This window comes from Halichoerus grypus, chromosome 12, assembly GCF_964656455.1.
Source record: "Halichoerus grypus chromosome 12, mHalGry1.hap1.1, whole genome shotgun sequence".
Lineage (NCBI taxonomy): Eukaryota > Metazoa > Chordata > Mammalia > Carnivora > Phocidae > Halichoerus > Halichoerus grypus.
Genome location: NC_135723.1, coordinates 11157095 through 11178010, shown reverse-complemented (window position 1 = coordinate 11178010; position 20916 = coordinate 11157095). Strand labels below are relative to the sequence as shown.

Sequence of the window (20916 nt, the reverse complement as noted above, 5' to 3'; positions counted from 1 at the left end):
GCTTTGATGAGAAAACCACTCTGGCTCCCCAGGACACAAGTTCCGACGTCCACCTGCGATTCTTTTCCTAACCCGACGCCTGGCAGATGGAGGGACTTAGAGCTGTTCTCAGAGGTCAGCGTCTGGGACATTTCATGGGGCCCCGTTTTCTAGAGAGCTTCCCAACGGGTTTGTGTTAACACAGCAAATGAACACTGTCCTTTTCTCCCCTCCTTCCCTAACACAACAGGTTGTCCCTTTAGTCACATTTGCCTGTGGATGCTCTTTCTCCGGGGGTGGGCGGGGGGAGGCGACAGGGGAGGCCAGTCCAGCCAGGCCCAGCCAGGGGTCCAGGGGCCTTCCTGCCTCACTGCTCCATACCCCCCCACACACCCTCCGTTTCTCCCTGTGGCAGGTAGCCCATGCAAACACGTCGAGGTCGCAAGCCCTATGACAGATCTGGTGCTGGGTGAACCAGATCTTTCAAAGTCTGCTTTGCTCCCAGCTCTTTAGGCCTGGATGGAAACAAAGCAGTGCCGTAGTGTTGAACTGTTAATAAGAAAGTATTCGGGGGGCGCCTGGGTGGCTCAGTCGTTAAGCGTCTGCCTTCGGCTCAGGTCATGATCCCAGGGTCCTGGGATCGAGCCCCGCATCGGGCTCCCCGCTCAGCAGGGAGTCTGCTTCTCCCTCTCCCACTCCCCCTGCTTGTGTTCCCTCTCTGGCTGTCTTTCTCTCTGTCAAATAAATAAAAAAATCTTTAAAAAAAAAAAAAAAGAAAGTATTCGGAGAGCATTGAGCCTGGTGCCTGTCCCATGGGAAGGTCTCAGTAAACGGCCCCTACGACCAACACCTTCCTTGCTGCAGCTTGTTACTGGTAGAGCTCTGGGTTGGGTAAGGCCAAGGTCACCCAGCTTTCGTGGCCTCCTTGTGTACCGACTTCTTAGGACCCTACAGGGAGGGGGCTGCTCTCCCCAACTCAACTATTTGACAGCCCTGGTATCATTCAGAAGCACCCCATCTCACCTCTTTTAACATAGCAAATAAACTACTGACTTTACTCGACCTCAGCAAAATGCACAGGCTTTCTTCTTTCTAAAAGTAAACTCAAGGGCATGGTGATTCTTGGTTTTAGTTCAAAAACTCATTGCTACGAGAAAAGAAAAAAAATTGGGGGGGGTGACAAAAATTTCCAAGTCTGATTTCTCTGACATTCCTGCCAATTTTCCGTTCACTCTAACAGACTTTATTTTTTTTGGAATCTAATGAATTACCAATTCTATCCAAAAGCAGCATTCAAAGTGGCAACGTAGTGTTCTTTTCCAAAAAGAAAATACAGAGCAAAATAGAAAGATACTGGAAGACAATAGTGTGGGTGACTAGGCACAGGCCTAAGTCCTGTGAACTAAGAGAATCTAGAAAAACCCTGGGCCATGTGGCATTTGCTCGTCCAGCTGTTAGGTTTTCTAATAACGTAGAGTCCTAGCAACCATGACACCCTTCGGGAGGAACTTTTGGGTTTGAACCGTGATACCCAAAAAGGACCATAAAGTACATACAAGAAATTCAATTAGAACCGCTAGACTTAACCAACTCAACAAACAAGTCTGTGCTTATATCATTTACCTGGAAATTTCAACAATTTAAGGGAAAGAGATACTTTAAAACATCTCGAGAGCCCCAAGCCAGCATCTGTTATTTAAGTGAGAGGTCACGGAGCAAGAGGCTTTAGATACTGCATGGAAATAACTAGAAATAGGAAGTTAGGTTCCCACAGTTTAATCCTTGCTTCATGTTGGGTCCTCTTGCAGGTGGTATGGGGGAGATTTACACCAAAGACAAGGATGCATCTGGAAATCTGAGCCAAGAAGAGGATGAGGCTTCTGTTTTAATTTCTGTTTTGATAGGTTGCTTCAGGAACCAGCTAGAATATCCCTTTCTCAGCAGCCTTCTGGCATGCTGAGCTTAGGCTGGTCTTCCACTAGCTGGTGTGGATGTTTCCCATATTCCATCTCCATTACAAATCCTCATAATAATTATTGTTACTATTTACCACTGACTAGAGTGTTTTCAGGGTTGTCTCTTAGGCTCTTTGACTCATACTTCCCATCGTTCTTGAAATTATCCTTATTTTAAGGCATAACAGGGACGTCCATCAAGGAGCTATTATTAATTACCTAAATGGCTAGTCTCCAGAATAAAATCCCCAAGATTTGCTAGGGCCCTCTGGCCTGGTAAAGTTAAAATGGTCCCTCTTTATTTGTCAGGCTAATTAGATTTAACTGGCAACGAACATTGTAGGACTCTACTACATGCTAAGACTTTATATCCCAGTACACTTCTCAATATTCCAGAATTTTAATCCCTGGGAAGGTATCAATCAAACTTTTTGAAAATAAAATAATATGGCAAAGGAATACATCTAACGTATAGGGAACAATTTGTCTACAGTACTCAGTGGAAAGGAAGCATTACCTTCCCTGTAAGGAGAGAAGAACCTCCCTAGGGCTCTAGCTCTCCTGCCTTCAGAGCCCGTGGCCCCAGGCATCCGGAGGAACACCACGGAAACACGGACAAGGAGCCTTGCCCCTGGAAAAGGGCCCACAAGGTCTCCCCCTGCATCCCCTTCTTCCCAGTGAAAGCCACTGTTCTGATGCCACAGTGGGGACAGACTGAAGGGAACACAAAGGTCTAACTGATGTGCTGGAATTACTTGATATTATTACCCTTAGAGAACTGGTGCCTAGGACTACACGCTTACTGCTAACGCTTCCTTGGGCTTTACTTTGCTCACTGGGAAAATGTGAGCCTTCGGCAGAGATGATTTCCATTCTCCCCACCAGGCTGAAAAAGTCTCTTTGGTCCCACAGTCCAAATTTTTCTATGATTCAAATCACTTGTCCCTGTCTGCCACCGATTTGCTCTGACATCTAATGTTGTAAAGTCTGTTACTTGAATAAAATTTGGTTGAAAATTTAGGGACTCTTCACTTGAGTGTCCCACAAATGAGATCTCATTTTCTTTCCTTTCTCCCTGTCTGGGATGGAGTTTTTCCATCACCACAGCGACTAATGTCTCCCCTGGGCCGCTCTGGACTTCAACCTTGGTATTACTCTCAGGAGAAATGAAAGGGTCTGGTTGTATGCTGATTGGATTTGGATGGTGATCGATTGGAAAAAAGTCGGACCGCGTAGCCACGCCAAGGGCTCAGAACTGAGCCACAGCTTAACCACTAAAGAAGCTTTTTTACCAGTGAGTTCACAGCTATTAGATATTTTTATATTAACAACACTTTTCCCATCCAGGTTTGTGCATTTTATCTTTATTCTTTCAAATCCTGAAATTGCTTGGATAAGAGGGAGGGTTTATATATTATACACACAGAGACACACAGACACACACACATTTCTAAGAGCAGCCTGAACTTTTAGGGGAAATTGAAGAGGCTTTGTGTCAAGTACATACAGCTAAATCCAGTCTTTCCATATCAAACCTCCGCTAGAAAATTACTGTGCAGATGATAAGGCAGAAAGATATAATAAAAAGTGACTCTACTCAATTTACACTGCAATATTGGTATGACTGAATATTTTTCATTCAGGTGCCTGATAAAATCGCTAAACTGTATTGCAGATAAATAAAGGAGGCTTCTGTCAAGAATAAACACCATTAATCATGAAGTCTTACCCTCGGAGAGCCTCTGCGACGCATCTGCACAAATACACCAACATAACCAGCACCCAACACACGCTTCCCTCCTTTATACTGTGCTAGGCGGAAGCTGTCCTCCCCTGCATTTTGTAGCATTTCCCAAACATTGTCTACATTTTAACTTTATAGTCCTGCAACTAGGTCCATTATTATAACACTTAGGAAAAATCGGCTGTGCTCTTGGGGGAAAAAACTACCTTGACGATGAAACAGTTTTTTCCCTGCTGACTACATACCTCCAGATACAATATATATGTGCTACGTACGAGATATACCGTTATTTCATCGAAGCTAAGATGCTATTGATCTAAAGAAGCAACATTATTTTAGGTCCCACTAAGAATGACAATACTTACCACTTTCCACTTATACTTAAAAAGAAGTCTCTGAGACTTATTTACACATACATTTTATCATGCCTCATGCTAGCACTTGCACAAAAAGGAAAATAGAAGGCAAAATAATTTTATTCAGAGATCCCTGAAACCTCCTCACGACCACGTCTTCACCAACAGCAACTTGGGAAACACTACAGATTGTAAGATAACATTCCAATTTCAGAAGTGGGAAAGGATGTACAACTTAGAGTAGACAGATAGGGTAATAGAACAGATACGTTTTGGGCAATTCTGCCATTTGTCAAACACCTGTGCCATGGCAGACATGGTCTAAGTGCTATGTATCTGCTCCGTCATGGAGTTCTTGATATAAAATGGGATTGGATAATGAAATTGGGCTTGCATAGGACAAACACCTAAATTCCTAACCTGGATTCAAACCCAGTCTATGATCTTAAACACAAAGGAAAACTACCCCAAACCAAACACAAATATGTGCATGTATGCTTAAATACATTTATATTTTGACATTACTGAGGCTCTTACTAAAACCAGAGACCTCTTCATTCCAAAGGCAACCTGACTGAATTTCTGTTCAAATGGCTCTCTGTGCTGATGGCATAGGGAGGTGCAAAGCATCCCTTGGCCAGTAGGAGAAATAGGGGGGGAGCCATGCCCTGGGTGTGGGCAAGACTCTCTCAGCAGATCTTCCCATAAGGAAACAGAGGCAGGAGACAAAAATGACATGAGGGCATATACATATTAGGGCCATTATGTTTTCATAGTCTATTCCTATTCTAAGTGCCCACACACAAGGGGAAAACAATGAACCAACCTAAACTTGCCCATAACTATGGGGTATTAAGAAGGAATCTGACAGATCATTTATTCCAAATATTTTATTTCACAGATGAAAACAAAGAGGCCCAGAGAGGTCAGGGATAGTTCAAGGAGCCAGTTAATTTGTGGCAGAGCGGAGAATGGAACTTAACTGAGGTCTACATGTATTTTTGAAAATAACTTATAAACTGGTTTTAAGAAGAGGATCATCAGAAGCCATATGCCAATGGAGTTCTATTTGAATTCTCTGAAATTACACTTTGAAACCCAAGAAAACAGCATTATGATGGGCTAACACAACCAACATCATATTGGGGTGTGATCAGAGGTGATTATTGAGCGAAACTGTAATCCAGCCCTACTTGTGAGAGACGTTTAATTGTGTCACATATGAAGTATTATGGCAGCTGTGCTTCTGCTCATTGGGGGATCTGTTTTCAGAGCCCACTCCAAGGAGAAAGTGCCTCTTCTAGCCAAAAGAGGTTTAACTCCCACCTTCCCGACCAATCCTCCCTGTCTGAAGAACAATCTTGAACCCACAGAGTGAATGCACTTCTTTGCCAAAGAGAAGGCTGGTGAGGGCCCCTCACAGAAAGTCTGTGGCCCACAGTTTACGGCCATTCCAAAGATCAGACACCAAGAGCCCAGTTCAAACCAGGCCCATCAAAGAAAGAAGTGGATCTCAAGGAACCAGAACCACTCCCTGGCCCCACTGTCTGGGGCCTTCCCCAGTCCATGAAGGAAGAGCTTCTGTGTATAAAGCGGTATTTATACTACATACAGTTTTCATCACAGATTGCTTATGTTCAACCACTTCTAACAAATTCTTAGGTATTCATTTGGGAAGCTCCAAGTCAAAACTACTTCCAGACACATGATCAAGAAAATGCAGGCTCCCTCTTAGGGACACCATACCCCACCTGTTTGTTCGAGTCAAGATGCTCGTGCGCAAAAGAATGGATTCGTACAGAACCCATGTTCACTCAAAGGGTGAACAGATCCCTGATAAATTTTGTGCGTTTTTTTTTTAACATTTATTTATTTGAAGAGAGAAAGAAAGAGAGAGAGAGCATGAGCGGGGGGGAAGGGGTGGAGGGAGAGGGAGAAGCAGACTCCCCGCTGAGCAGGGAGCCCAACACCAACACAGGGCTCGATCCCAGGACCCTGGGATCATGACCCGAGATGAAGGCAGACACTTCACCGACTGAGCCACCCAGGTGCCCCTAGAATTTCATTTTTAAGAGAGCTGAATTTTGTTCAGTGGTATCACAGTGTTTTACCATTACCTGTAATGAAGGTATAACTCATTAAACAAATGTTTAATCTTTATTAACAGAGGTTTAAAAAACCGTAATTCGTAAGTCTGCTAATTGTTCGTCTCTGTCTCAGTCATAAACCGTATTTCAGAAAATGACCTCTATTGCATGAGAAAATATAATGGCCAGGATTAAGATAGCTGAGTAATTTTTATTATTGTTGTTCATTATTTCTGCACAGATGTAAATGCATTTTATGCAAATGATTATGAAATTCCTTCAAAATGTAAATTTAACTTAAATGATGCTAATGGGCTCTCCGGCGCTCCCCAGCACAGGACGATTTCTGTCACTGAACGGGGCACGAACGCCGTGCCCTGAACTTGCCTGAAATACCTCCTTCAACAGCCTCACACTGAAAGGAGACCAAATGACCGGGATTTTAGGCAGTGATTTTAAACCTAGTGATGGTTCAACAGCAGCAGTGCTGATACCCCGGAGGGCCGCACCACCCTCTCACTAATGAGGCGACCAGTGTCTTTAGGTCTCCATGTGAGGGGCACTTAGTGAGCACCCTGCTTGGCAGAGACCCACGGCAGGTTGAACCGATGGACTAATCACACAGGCCGGAATCAAATGGGCTGGAAGAATCTGGAGACTTGTGGCTCCGAGGAATGTAATTCATGCAGAAAAGCGTTGTCAGAGCAAGGCCAGGAAACCTCGTGGGAAGAAAGCAAAATAAACAGTTCAACAAAGAAAACAAAGAAGGGCCAATAGCCTTTTCTAAAGCTTGAGTACACTGAGCCTTCAGTGGGGACCTCGGACAAAGGCCTCATCAAAGAACGCCCTTGCAAAGCAAACAGACCAAGAAGGATGTTTCTTTCCGATACACTTGGAGGGGGGGTAAGGGGTAGACTCCACTTCTCATGCCTTGCAGTTCAGCTTCCACATACCTCCCTCCTCCCAACAAATGGAGAAACAGCAGACAACAATAAGCAAAATAACTGAAAAGTCCTATGTCTGCCTGGGTCAAAAGACGGGGCACGGCGGGGAGGTTAGCCCAAATTCCATATGGTGCAACACACCTTCTGACTGTTCTCCAGATCACAGGAAGGCCTTCGCCGGCTCATGAGCTGCCCAGCTCAGACCCACACAGCCTGCGAGCCCCATTCTAGAGGATGAGAACAGACTTGCGACATGCTCAAGGATTCCACGTAGAAAATCCTCTTGCACAGACAGCACAGGACTTTCTCTGACTCGGAGAGAAGCCCTCCAGAGGCTTCGAGCTGCCTTTTCCAGGATGTTGGACCCCTGCTTCCAGCCCCCACCCCCACCATTCCCGATTTCCACTGGAACGTTGACTTAGATTGTCCGTCTCTCAATACCTGTGTATCGCTGCATCCTGAAATCCAAAGTCTGAGGTGACCAGATTTTGATCATTAAAACAAGATTAAAATACTTTAGACTGACCTTCTCTTCCCCTCTTGACTACTTCCATTACGATGGAAGATGGAAGATCATGTGGACTAATCCCAAGGACAAACTGAAACTACCACACGGAAAATGGACAGAAGTGAGCTCTGTGTGTGCATATAATACAGAATATACATGATTTGTAGAGTAAAATAATGAAATACATAGAATACTTACTCTAAATAAATAAATCCAATAAACATATTAGGTAACATAAATAATATATTCCAATATAGAGTTGACTTGAACAATCCAGGTTTGAGATGTGCACATTCACTTACACCCAGATTTTTTTTGGTAAAGCAGTACAATAAACGTATTTTCTCTTATGATTTTCTTAGTAACATTTTCTTTTCTCTAGTTTATTTTATTGTAAGAATACAATATATAACACACACACAACATAAAAAATACGTGTTAACTGTTTATGTTACTGTTAAGGCTTCTGGTCAACCGCAGGCAAGTCAGCGATTAGGTCTTCAGGGAGTCAACAGTTACACACAGATTTTCGACTGCAGTTGGCGGGGGGTGGGGGGGTCAGTGCCCCTAACCCCCACATTGTTCAAGGGCCAACTGTAATTCTAAGATTAATCTGTTCTATCCCAGGCAAATATGATATGAGAAAACTTTTAAAATCAGAGCCCCTTTTAGAGCTCTCATAGCCTTTGTTACTGATGGACAATTTTGAATTTGTATCTGAAAACTTTCACTGGTGTGCATGGTTTATGTTGAAAACAAAGTAGGCTAGGAATATGGGAATTTTATTCCATGCGGGAGCCAACCACTCCATTGAATAGAGGCAAGAAGCATTTTAGTAAGCCCGGAAGGCTTTCTTTGGACTCTGTCTTAAAAATGGAAATCATATTCAAGCAACATGCTTTGGTGATTTGTTTTGCAAATGAGGCAGGTCATTTAACTGCCAACACCTCCCCCCTGCCAGCCCCCCTATAATAGAGATGCTGTTCATTTCTGATGAACTTGGCAATATTTGGATACTACTTGAATGTAGTGAGAAAAGGACTGGTGGTTCTCTGGTTAGGGCCTAACTATTTCCCAGGTGGCAGGAGATATACATTAGCCTTGTCAGGCCCTAGGGATCACTTCGTGTGCACGGGGTTAACATAATTCCTTCAGGCAGAGCTCTGACTACGTGGGGTTGACGGGGCCTGGGGCCTGGGGAGGTTGGGGCCCCTTAGGAGCAGTTCACAGGTAAGACTAGCAACTAGTGCTGCAGGGTTCTCGGAGGTGAACCTAGAAAAGAATTTCTTCAGTTGTAACTCTACTGCATTTTGGTACTAGTTTAGATTGTCAGATGGAGGCTAAACTCCCTATTCCCTTCAAGTGGTCCCACCCAAGAACTTTCTAAGGAATCTGTAACCTCTCCGAAGCTACGTAAGAAAGTTTTAAATATCTATAACTTATAAACATGGGAGAGGCTACATAACCCAGAATATTAAGTGATTGGATTTCAGAGAATCTATGGGTTTAGATTACAGACCTCTATTTTTTTTTCTTTCCTGGCCATGCACTCAAATGCCCTAAAGGCTGTTTCTGCCATCTCTTACCCTTTTCTCTACATTCTTTTCTTCCTCTGTGTGTGTGGAGAGAGACAGAGACAGAAGGGAGGGGAGAGGCAGAGGTGCAGGGGAGAGATCTAGCATTGCACCTGACGTTTTTCTCAACACCAGACTTACAAAAACAAATGCACCATCACCAACTCAGCTGGGTTAGCTCAGGAGGAAAGCACGGCACCATAAGGCCACGGGACCAACTCGTTAATTTTTACCCAAGTGCGATCCAATGATGCCTTCACGATTCTGACGTGTCTTTCACAAAGATCACACGAAGACTAAAAATGGTCAAGATTTTGCTCTTCAGAGTTCTTTTCAATACAGTGATCTAATGAACGTGCTGCCCAGACAGCCCTACTTTAGGACTCAGAGGATGAGTTTCTAAACTGACCTTGCCCCTGCTAATTCCTTTTAGCGTGCTTCGTTCCCTCGCATCACCAAAGATGCACAAATCTAGCTAATTTGTTACTTAGGACTCAGAAAGTGAGCGAGCAGATTTCTGGAAACAAGTCTGTGCCCATTTTATTTTTTGATGTATGAATTTCACTGGGAGCAGGGATGGGGGGGTGCGACGGTAACAAAAAGAAATGAACGACAGGCCCGCCTGTGTCATGGGCCTTTCTTCCCCTGGGGAAAGGTCTGAAATGAACTCAGCGTGCTGTGCTGCTATAGGAAATGGCATGTCTTTGTTTAGTCGGAAAAAGCGGGTTCTGTTACCTAAGCGAAGGAGAGAGGACCGCGTAGGAAGAGCTGCAGGCCCCTTCCGTTTGGCCGGTCGTCATCCCACGAGACTCACCCCAAAGTGTCTTCCCTTTGGGACAAGTGCTGTTAAAGTTCAATTTTTTCAAACACATATGTTGAAAAATAAATAAAACCGTGGCAGTAAATTTCTGTTTTCTTTGAAGCCAGGCTTAACATGAGTGGAAGCATTGTACTCAGAGAAAAAAAGTCTGTTACAGTCCAGTACCCCCCAGGCCCCTGCAACAGGTTTGACAGCAGGCTCTATAGAGCCGGCAGCTTCCGGTTCAGTGATCGTGAATACCTCCAGTCAATATCTGCTCCCGGACCTGACTGCTGAGCACAGCACAAAGAACACAGGAATTTTATCCAAGAAGCGGCCGCTCAGACTCTGTGAATATGCACTATAATTAGGGCCTGCTTTCTCTGCAGCCGATGACCGAATTCAGGATTTCAGTCATTAGAAATCCTGCAAGACAGAAATAAGTGCGATGCCCTTTGATATGCTTTATTTCATGCTCATTTCTTAATGCAAAGTAAAGTGTGTACCGGTTGGTCCGAATTTATGCTGCCGGCTCATGAAAATTTTGAAAGTTGAGGAACTGAAACTCACGCACGTTTTCATACTTACGCAGGGAACCGTGGCTGTAGGCCTAAAGTAGTTCCTGAAAATTAGGCAGGCTTTACATTTTTTCAGTTAAGCCTGAGGAATGATAACCAGACAATAAGAGTTATTTTCTTTTTTGAACCGGACAGGATATGCAATGAAAAATGTTGGGATTAGCAGTAGGAAAGTCTAAGAGTGGAAAATACGGTGCATGGCATTTGCTTATTAAAAAAGAAAGAAAAATAAAGCAGAAAAAGGGGACAAAGAGTGGGGCTGGAAAGAAGGTGTTATTTTAGGTCGGGGTTGGCCAAGTTTATCTTTTAGGCTTTGTGGGCCATATTCTGTCTTATCTCAGGTACCCAACTCAGCCAGGCCATGGATTGCTAAAGCCGCCAGAGACAAGAGTCAACAAGGGGTGGTCACTGTGTTCCAATAAAACTTTATTCACAACAACAGGCCTTGGGCTGTACTAGGTTCATATGCAGTAGGTTGCCAAACTCCATTAGACAGTCTTCACAGAAGACCTCTCTGATAAGGAGACATCAGTGCTGGGAAGTATATGAGGTGAGGGAGCAAGCCACGGGGCTCGGAAGGACGAAGGTTCCAGGCAGACACACGTTATGACCTAGTCCAACATGGCTTACGTTCTGTAGAGTACACCGCTATAATCACTGATCATTATTTTCCCATGTTTTGATCCGTTCTTCTCAAATGCGCCCATTAAGGATTGCCGAACAGCCTACCAAGTTGACACATCATGTTTACCAACCCGCTCCCTCTGGCTGGATATGTACTCTGTCCAGTCATTTGGTTTCACGAATTCGACAGCAGCAAACACTGATGTGTATGTAAGCTTGCTGGCTCTGGACAGGCTTATTAGGTCCGAAGGCTTAATTATGGCTCTTCACACTGCCATATTTCCTACCTTAGAAATCTGCATAATACACGGACAGCCGGTGACACTGAGAACTTCCTATCGGGTATTGTTACAATTGTTTGGGCTCATCCAATAGGTGCAGACCAATAAAGTGTGCAGTGCTGATTTTCACAAGCAGAGGATGAAAGTCAAGTGTAACGGGGCAGCGGGGGGGATGTCTGAGGCACAACTTACTCCCAAGCTGTGTAACCTCCCTGCGTCAAGGGCTCTGTATCTTTAGAACGAGGCTGGTCATGATGACTCCTTCATAGCACCGCTCTAAGTTTAACGTGAGATAATTATGTAACGTCTCTAAAACTGTGCGTCGCCCGTAGTTAAATACTCACAAATGTCACATAAAAGGTATGGTCACTATGTATTTTCTCACGTTGCACTGTCTATTCATGTCTTTTTTTTTTTCCCTTAGTTTTGAAATTTTGCTCTTCTTTTTAAAAAGGTTTTCCATTGAAGATTGCTAGTTTCATTAACTTTATTTCCACATGAAGGGCCTGGGAATCAGTAATAAATGTCATATAAGGTAACTTTGGCCTTTTACAACCAGTAACTGGTTTAATATCAGGGAAGACATCAGACATCATGAGAGGTACTATAATATAAGTAAGTATTAACTTATTAAGCTTTTGATTTTGAGTTCTAAGCGTGCTAGACTTGTTGGCATAAAGGTGATACGCTCTAACAACAGTAAACAAACAAAAGCAAAGAACAGGTGTTGGTCGTGATCCTGCAGTGGCCTAAGAGAAGCAGCTCATTATCATTCCTGAAAATAATTTTGATTTAGGAGGTACTATGTGTATGGTGTGGATGGCGTGGATTTGGCCCAGCAAATGCAAGAAAAACCCACACAGATGGTCTTTGTACTCAAGAAATACAATTATACATCTTTTCTATTCTTCTTCTTTTTTTTTTTTTTGGTGGGGGGAGGGCGGTGGGACTGTTAGACTATATTAGCTCTAGTCGTTTGATGGAATCCGTCACTACGCTTTACCAGTCCTAATAAGGGTTATGGTAGAGCACTGAAGGGAAAAAGGGACTTTCCTTTGTTAATTTTAAATTGTTCTCTTCAAATATTCCAGACTGGGTATGCCCGCAGATACAAATACAAGGTTTTGCTCAACCTCTGTACTTTACTGAAGGGAATGAAAACAATGAAACCACTATTATGTGTATGGGCCCATCACAAAGTTTTAAGTAGGCAGCTAGGCTGAAGCCTGCTTTTGAATGACTACTGTATGAGCTCCCAAAAGGTACAGTACTTAGTACAGCACGCAAGGCGGTGAATTCAGGAAGGGTGGGAAGAAATGAGGGAAGGACACGGAAGAGCAGTACTGGCCAGCTACTTAGCCCTCCTTTGTCTAAGCCTTTACCATAATAACATGTCTTTTCTTCGACCTTTTCTCTCTGGAAAGAAATGTATTTATTCACGCTCCAAACTTGCTACTCCTCTTCCTGCTCTCATCCCTAAAAGGCCATCATAATCATGGGGCAAAGCCTTCTTTATTTCCAGTGCCCTCCACTTCACGGCTAACACGAGTGATCTGCTGTGCATGGAGTCCTCTCTCCAAGGGCCAAGCCATGGACCACTTTCAGTAGGAAGAGCACCTCTCCTTACTTAGGTGGAATCCTTCCAGGGACTCGGGCGGCCCCAGAAAGAGCCACATTGACTCAAGTAAGAGAATAAAGAGTTGCCGAATAAGACCGAACCCGAGCACTCACTTCCCCCAAGAGAGAAAAGGTGAAGCTGGTTTTCTGGGACGAATGAGTGAAGTGGATGGTGAAGGGTCACACCCTCTGTGACTCCTGGCCCCCAGTTCACATCCCCAGCTCCAGACACGGGCTGCTCTCGGCTCAGCTGGCAAGAAGGTCTATGGGGCTTGAATGATTATAATGGATTAGTAACTAAGGATCCTGCTCTGGAAAATGAATCGCAGAGTTCAGTATGAAGCAAATGGACTGTCTGAAATTCAATTCATATGGGTCCATAAATGAGAAAACTCTGGCTCCAAAAAGCTGGAGGTACAAGACAGACATCTCTTCCAAGAGAAAATCCAGAATAAATGCAGAATTTAAAACTTTATAATTTGGGTATCTACGAATACTCTATGTCTAGTTTTTAAAAGGGAGTTTCGTTAAATGGATTCGGACACTAATTTTTTTTTTTTTTTAAGCCCACACTCAAAATGCAAGAGAAAGAGTACTTTCTTCATTAAGGCGAAAGTAGTCACTTGAACATATAACTGTACTATGAGGGAGGAGAGCGTAATATGGCAATTGTCTCAATTTCCAAGTGAAATCTGAAAACAAGCAGTACGTTTTAGACTCAAGAGCACTGTGCACCCCCACAGAATACCATAATGCCTCCTGGAGTTATGCAGAACTGAGCAATGCAAGGCATGGGATACGGAGAAGACCAGGAAGGAAAAATCTGCTCCACTCTGGATACACATTCAGGTTCTGTCATGAATGCTCCAAAAAAAAAAAAAAAAACTCAATAATCTAATTAAGTGCACTCACTGATATTTTTCCAAAACATTGCACTTTTCTGTATGGCTTCCACACGGACTCTGTGGTCAGAGCAAACGATTTGAGAGAGTGAGAGACATTCCAGTTTATCCACAGGTCCTGGTGAAGTCAGTAGAGAGTAACTTTCAGAAGAAAAGGGGAAATTCCCCACCTCCAGTGTTTCTTCAATTCCAAGCTACTTGCATTAAATGAACATAATGCAGGAATCTTACACTTTCTAGGACAACCTTGCCGTGACAACTCAGGAAAAGAAGATGCCTACATCCCACCGTCCGACCTGTAAGCCCATGAATGTAAAGTCATGATTTTGAGTTAAGAAAGGAAATACTAAGAAATTCTACTATTATTTCCAGGACACTTCAAACAATGTGAGTTTCTATGCTCTGTCTACACTGCCTGACAAGGCACTGTGAGTAATGCCCCGAGAGACAGAGGCAGGGTAAGCTTTTAAAGGCGCTGCATTTAACAGGCTGGGTCCTTTAACACAAACGGACACACTTCCGTACATATTTATAAGCCCTGGTGGTTATTATTAGGCTGTAATTGTAGTTGTTCTAACACCTAATAAGCCATGGTTGGAAAAACAAAGGCAGGTTAATTTGTGATTTCCTCTACTCATTCAGAGGCAAATTAAGTGTCAAACGGCTAATACGGAACATATTTCATTTTATGAGATTTTAATTTAATTCTGCACCATATCGTTGATGCCTTAATATAGGGTGGTTTATCTAAAAAGAGGAGCAATTTATAAACCTCTTTCAATAGAATCTTTAATGATAGGATATGATAGCTTAATTATCACAGTTCCTGCCATCCTTCTAAACAGAGATCTTCCAGTACTTCCGTCATCAACACAAATCCCGTTTTCAAGAGACTTATAATTTCGTTTTTAAACCTGGCACCAGAAGGACAATTATGGGTACAAAATAATGAGAATATCCCCCAATTTTGTCTTGGTATAATTAAAAATGTTTATCCTAAAAACTCTGTAAGCTCACTTGATCTCATTTTCTAGAAGACAGTTACAGAGAGAGCATTTTGGAACCTGCGTTCTAGATAAAACCACTTTACTTTTCCAGGATACTGCTTTACGGCTCAGCAAAGATGTCTACATTTCAGCAATGAAGCCATCCTGGCCCAGATGACCCTCCGCTCCCAAAATGATCACAGGCGTCTACTCCTAGCACCTGAGAAGGGGCAAAAGCAAGGAAGGGGTTCGTGATTGAGCGAGGCCAGTGTTTCTCGGGCCCCCACTGCCTCGAATGCTAACTCCCAGCACTTGTTTAGAGCCCTGGGCTCCGAAGACTACTCACACGTATAGGACTTCATTGAACTCCTCCTGCAATTTGGGGAGTCCGGTAAGGCAGAAAACCGCATTTCCAGGGGATGAAACCGCTCCACGCAAGGGTAGGTTACCAGAGTTCCCAGAACAGGTGAGTGTAAATAAAGCAAGCGTGGGGGGATTGGAGCTGTCCTGCTCATCCAGTCTCCCGGATGGACAACCTTTTCCAAGGGGCCTGGCCGGGTGCTGGGCACTGCCGGGCAACGAGCAGGAAACCACCAGGAAAGGGGGTATGCACCACAGTGAAGGCTCACGTGGGGCGCTCTGAGGAACAGCCTCGGGAACACCAGCAGAAATGACATTTAAATTAGGCCTTGAGGATGAGGAGTTGGAGCAGAAGTTGGCCATGCAGCAGGGGAGGGCCACTGAGGGCCCTAAGAATGTCCTGTTACAAAGGCGCACGGGAGAGATGGGCCCTACCCTCCCAGAGCCAAGTGCATAAGCCCAGGTTCCCCATCTACAACCCTGCTAGGGCTAGCAGTCCCGGGGGGCCACAGACCCACCTCCTCACTACACTCTGCCCACGGCAATGATGCTCCGAAGCCTCCAGGACTCTCCGGTGGGCCTCGGGAAGGTTGACTAGCCTGACATTGTGAATGTTGATAACGGTCCATTTAGGCAGCTAGAGAACCATTTAGTCAATTGTGTGAAAGTACCCAAAGGCTTGGCTGGAAAAGCAGGAAGTCCCTAAAACCTATAAAAATCCCAGCTCAGCAGTCATACCTGAAATGCAACCCCCAACCCCAGGACTTTCCAAACTTGACCTGCCTCATCTTGCGGTGTCCTTATCACAGGTGAGCTAATACTGAAGTACAGTGATCGGGGCCCCGAACACAACGTGTGGGCTACATGAGGGCTTGCTATTGTTGTATTCTGCCAAAGAACCAAGACTTGGGATTTTTAATGGTTAAATTCATATTTGCATTTAATAACAAGGCAAACTGTAATGAACCCATAGGAACTAGTTCACTCCATCATATAAACTCATTTTTTGGGGAAGTTTCTCTGTAACAGGATTTTGGGAAGCACAAAGAATTCTGAAATTCCACAGAAAATCTGATTTAAATTACCACGCCACAGAGACGGGAGTCTGGGAGGAATCAGCCATGTGCGTCTCCAAAGCTGGTCTGGCCCTTGCTGGCTCTGTACCACGGGGCAGAGCCTCGTCGAGGACCTTTGTGGGCCCGTCCGCCCCGCAAAGCCTCCAGACCACAGGGGTGAATTACACGGCAGGTTTCGGCCTGAATTTGGAATGTCCTTCCCTTTTTGTATACGGGTTTTTAATTGGCCTCATGGTTTTATTTGAGTATATTTTTAGCAGGCTTCAGAACCCTGCAAACACTTCCTTGTGTTCCAGTGAAAAATCAAAGAATAAGTCACAAGTTTCTGTATTCCCTCTCTATAAATACCCACTTCTCCTTTAATGCTCATGGAAGTCTGCAACACAGATTTATTACTTACCTCCAGGCAAATGTGCTCTGAAATTACAATTCAATAATGGGGGATGGATCCAAAAAACTGTTGGTAAAATATTATATGTGTACGTGGGCATGTAGTTACGGCTGTTAATATCAATTAATTCTGTTCACAGAGGAGGACTTGTTTTAAAACAACTTCATTTTTCTTTGGCATATACGTAATTACACAGCTTAACTAATGGTCATGGAGACACAATCTACCATCTAAATAACCAGCATTATTCTTCAAAGTATTATTTGTGCTTTTCTAACTTTACTGTCTCAGAATGTAGGGTGATTACCAGATCTGACTAAATGTATACATCAAGGCCGTGAGGAAAGGGCAGCCCCTCCCAGACGCTGGCTCCGGTAATTACAGTTCCAGACGGTCCTCCGGACATGACGACAAGAGAATACCATCTTAGTGTGGAAGTCCACTACTCTTTTTACCCCCAACCTGGGTGAGATAATATTTGTTTCCACAAAATGCTCTGCTTTCTTTTCTAATGTACGTGATCACCATCATTCTTTCCCTTTATCTTTGTGTAAATCACGCACTTGATCATGGGTGCCGTTCTGTTTGGGAGACATTTCCATCAATCAAGTCCCTGTCGCCGGGCACACCATGGGGGCCCTGAAAATTCACCATGAAAATTTCATGACAATTCGTTGTGCTCGCTGGGACAGGAAGGACTTCCGGGTAACGGGAACGTTAGCATGAAACTCTTCAAACCCAATCTCTCCCAGATACATATTCTCTGAGGGGTAAGTTTCCATTAGACCTCGACTGTTTAATTTAGTATTTACAGCCCACAGAACACACGTCAGCAAAATATATAGTGAATACTTGCCAGCCACCTAGTGCGACAGGCATTCTTCAGGAAACAACGGGGATCTGCTTCGGTGAGTCCAGGAACAGACAGGCTTGCCGTATTTCAAAAGTAAATCTTATACTCCTACCACATCTTCAAAGCCCGGGAGGCGCACCGTTAACAAAACGTCGTGGGACAGGAAGAGCTCGTGCTCGGTTCTGCTTCGTTAAGGGGTCAAGTTTTACTACTTACACATGCAGTGGAGGAATTGGAGACGGGTCATAATGGTAACGCCCCTCATGATGTCTTGCATCGATTGGTACAGGAGGGTGGAATGCAGGAAAGAGATGAGAAGGGTCTGAAACAGAAAGAAAATCCAGCATGTATAAAAGGAACGCTCTGAAACAGAATCCCAGCCCCCGACACCACACCGCGCTTCTGCCTTCACAACGTAGGCCGGGTCCACTTTCGAGAATCTGTGGAAATACTCTTCCAAGGTCATTAGGAGGCCACAGGGGACCCCAGAAGTACGACCAAGCACCTCGTACCTGCACCCCCAAGGACATGGGGGTGAGGAACGCGGCGACAACCCACACGGAAAAACAAGAAAGGGGAATAAGGCATGTCCCATCCTGAAGGGAAGGGTAAAGGGAGCGACAAAACCAAAAGGAACAGATTTCAAGACACACATTTCCTTCTATAATTGTACTGTCAATGGAAATTTAGACAAGACGTAATATAAAGACTAGTTTTGTTTCTCTCGTATCCATGATGCTTCTTAAAAGAAAGAGTCTTTTCTAAAGTCCCCGCTAGAATCCATGGGTCTATATACATGTATGTCTGCTCTGTCATACATATGCATGGTACACACACACACACGCACACGCACACGCACACGCCCACATGATTTTAACATTTAAAGGCACACTCCCCTCCTTCCTGTCCTGGGTCAGGCCTCCACAGTCCTGACACAAGGACAAGGACAGCAAATCTACAGGTTAGCCAGAGAAATGGGCTCACCGGGCCGGAGGAGGTGGGCGGACCCTCTCACACTGACAGGGGGAGGCTGGGAGCAAAGGAAGGCCAGCAGCCCTGACATTGACCTTGGACCCAGACCGGCCTCCCCGCTGTCGGGCTCGGGCTGGGGTTAGCGTTCCCTGGGCTCCCATGTGTGCACTACTTCAGAGAGTTCCTCAACTCCTTTGACTAGAGTAACTTAAGCGGACCGTCTCTGACAAATCTGAACATGAACGTTTTTGTTTCTTTTTTTTCTAAATAGTGATCCACCGTAAAACCTGAAGAGAATTTTGCCAGATTTCATCATGAGAAGCTTGGCTGATCCCAAGTTTCTCCCCACGTTTCAGGAAGCAAAGGGACGGAGTGAAGGTGTGTCTCCACGGCCGTGAGCCCGGCATTACAGCATAGACACCGAAGCCTCTCTTCAAATATTGCCTTCCACACACGCATGCTATTGCATGCGAAAAGAGTCCCAGGGATTGATGTGCACGCCAGAGGTGCCTCAGGAGGGCTTCCAGCGTTTTCTAAAAGTCTGAAGGTTTTGCTGGACCTGAGGTAGCCGGTAGAACAGACGATCCAAATGAGACCCCGCAAACAGGTTCTGAGTTGCGTCTGGAAGAAGGGACACAGAAGCTCCAGGTGGGGGTGAGGGGCTGTGCCAAACACGGACCAGGTGTGACCCACCTCCGCACCGAGGATGTGCACACGTCCCCGTGTCTGAGTGGGGTGTGTGTGTGTGTGTGTGTGTGTGTGTGTGATGAATTCAGGTGTTTTTCCTTTTCCTCCCTATACATTTCTCTTTCTCCTAAATTTTCCTCAACAAGCATCTTTTAGAATGTCAACATAACAACCTTTTTAAAAGAAAATTATGAAATCTTACTTCCCTTGTTCGAACTTTGCCCTTGCTTCCTTCCTTTGAGAATCGACTAGTAAGGTTAGGAGGAAAAAAAAATAAAATAAGACTGAAACACTATTGACATAGTGTTGTCAGAACCAAGGCAATGCCCGAAGCTATGGGTCCCCCAGATGTGGAAACTCTCTTGGAAAACCTCTAGGACCGGGAGAGTAATGTTGTAACACAAAGGCTTTCTGACGGCATCCAGGGCTGCTTGTAAGATAAAGGAGGGAGAAGAGGAATATCGTGGGGCCCGGCTAGTCACTGTGACATCACCAAGAACAGCCACGCTGGAAACTGAACTGGTGAAGGATTTCCAACCCCCTCATCACTTGCCACACTAAACACTGTATAAATTCCACACACAAAAAAATCAATTCTATTTTAAGTGCACTGCTTAGGACTTAATAGTAAAGGATGTTGGCATCTCTTGTAATGCAAATCTTCATGGCTGGCATGCTAAGTTTGAAAGTTGATCCAGCATTGCTGTCAAATTCAGTCCGGGCGCCCCGCAAGTCAGTCATCCTGCGGAGCCAAAATGTCCAATTTCACTTAACTATTTTCGACGAAAATTATTCATCCTTCTTAAAACAACCTACAATTGAGTGGAGTAATCTTTTTCACTAGTTTGAAAGTCTGACACACGTTCAGTAAATATTTCCAGATTTTGAATTCTGAACCAGGCCTCAGTGTGTCAGATTTGAGTCCAGGGTGAGGGGGATGGCCACCAGACGCGGGAGGCGCTCCTTCAGTGGTTGCTGCTCACGTGAACACACTTGCCTCCCGTGGACTTCAAACTTAGTTCACGTCATCTGCTCTTGGAAATCAGAGAAATAAGGCCACGAGCACTGTGTTTCAGTCAAGCATTCATAAAGTCTGGCCCACCTCCTGAGGGTTTGTCCCACATATTTTCCAGGACTGTTTTGAGGGACATTGTGACAAGCACATCAGAGTTGGAAGGTCTTTTCACATCTTCCCTTCCTGGCTCTTGGCTGTGGTCTGTGTGATTTAATTCTCTCCACCAGATAAGTGGGTATCAACCGTATCTGCTTTTCTCTATGTGGGTTCAACGATGAATTACGACAAGGCACAAATCCACATTTTTCATATACATGGGGCTCAAAATGTGTGAATTTATTCCACTTTCAGTATCTGCCTCATACATCCAGGAAGTAACACCCCTTCTCATCGTTTGAGTTTTGATCATGAAGTTGCGCTGATCACGTGCACACAGGCAAAGACCGACCTGTTGATCCTATAAAATCAAGAGTGCCCCCGAGCAGCATAAAAATCTCCTCCCCAAGAAAACCTGTAGGGCTGTCATGGACATTTAAAAGGCACCGCCACCTTTTCACCTTAATGAGAAGGTATTTTTACAAGATTTTAATTCACTCTTATCCTCACCCTCTCTCCTTCCAGAACGAAA

At 44.5% G+C, this 20916-nt stretch overlaps 1 protein-coding gene across 3 annotated transcripts in view; it reads right to left on the bottom strand.

Annotated features, from left to right (window-relative positions):
* Positions 1 to 20916, bottom strand: part of GLI3 (GLI family zinc finger 3) — a 286929-nt gene that overhangs the window by 99683 nt on the left and 166330 nt on the right. For all 3 annotated transcript variants that reach the window (XM_078059967.1, XM_078059968.1, XM_078059969.1), the window contains exon 4: positions 17831 to 17936. In XM_078059967.1, the coding sequence (XP_077916093.1) occupies positions 17831 to 17936 (106 nt within the window). The remainder of the gene's footprint in view (positions 1 to 17830; positions 17937 to 20916) is intronic.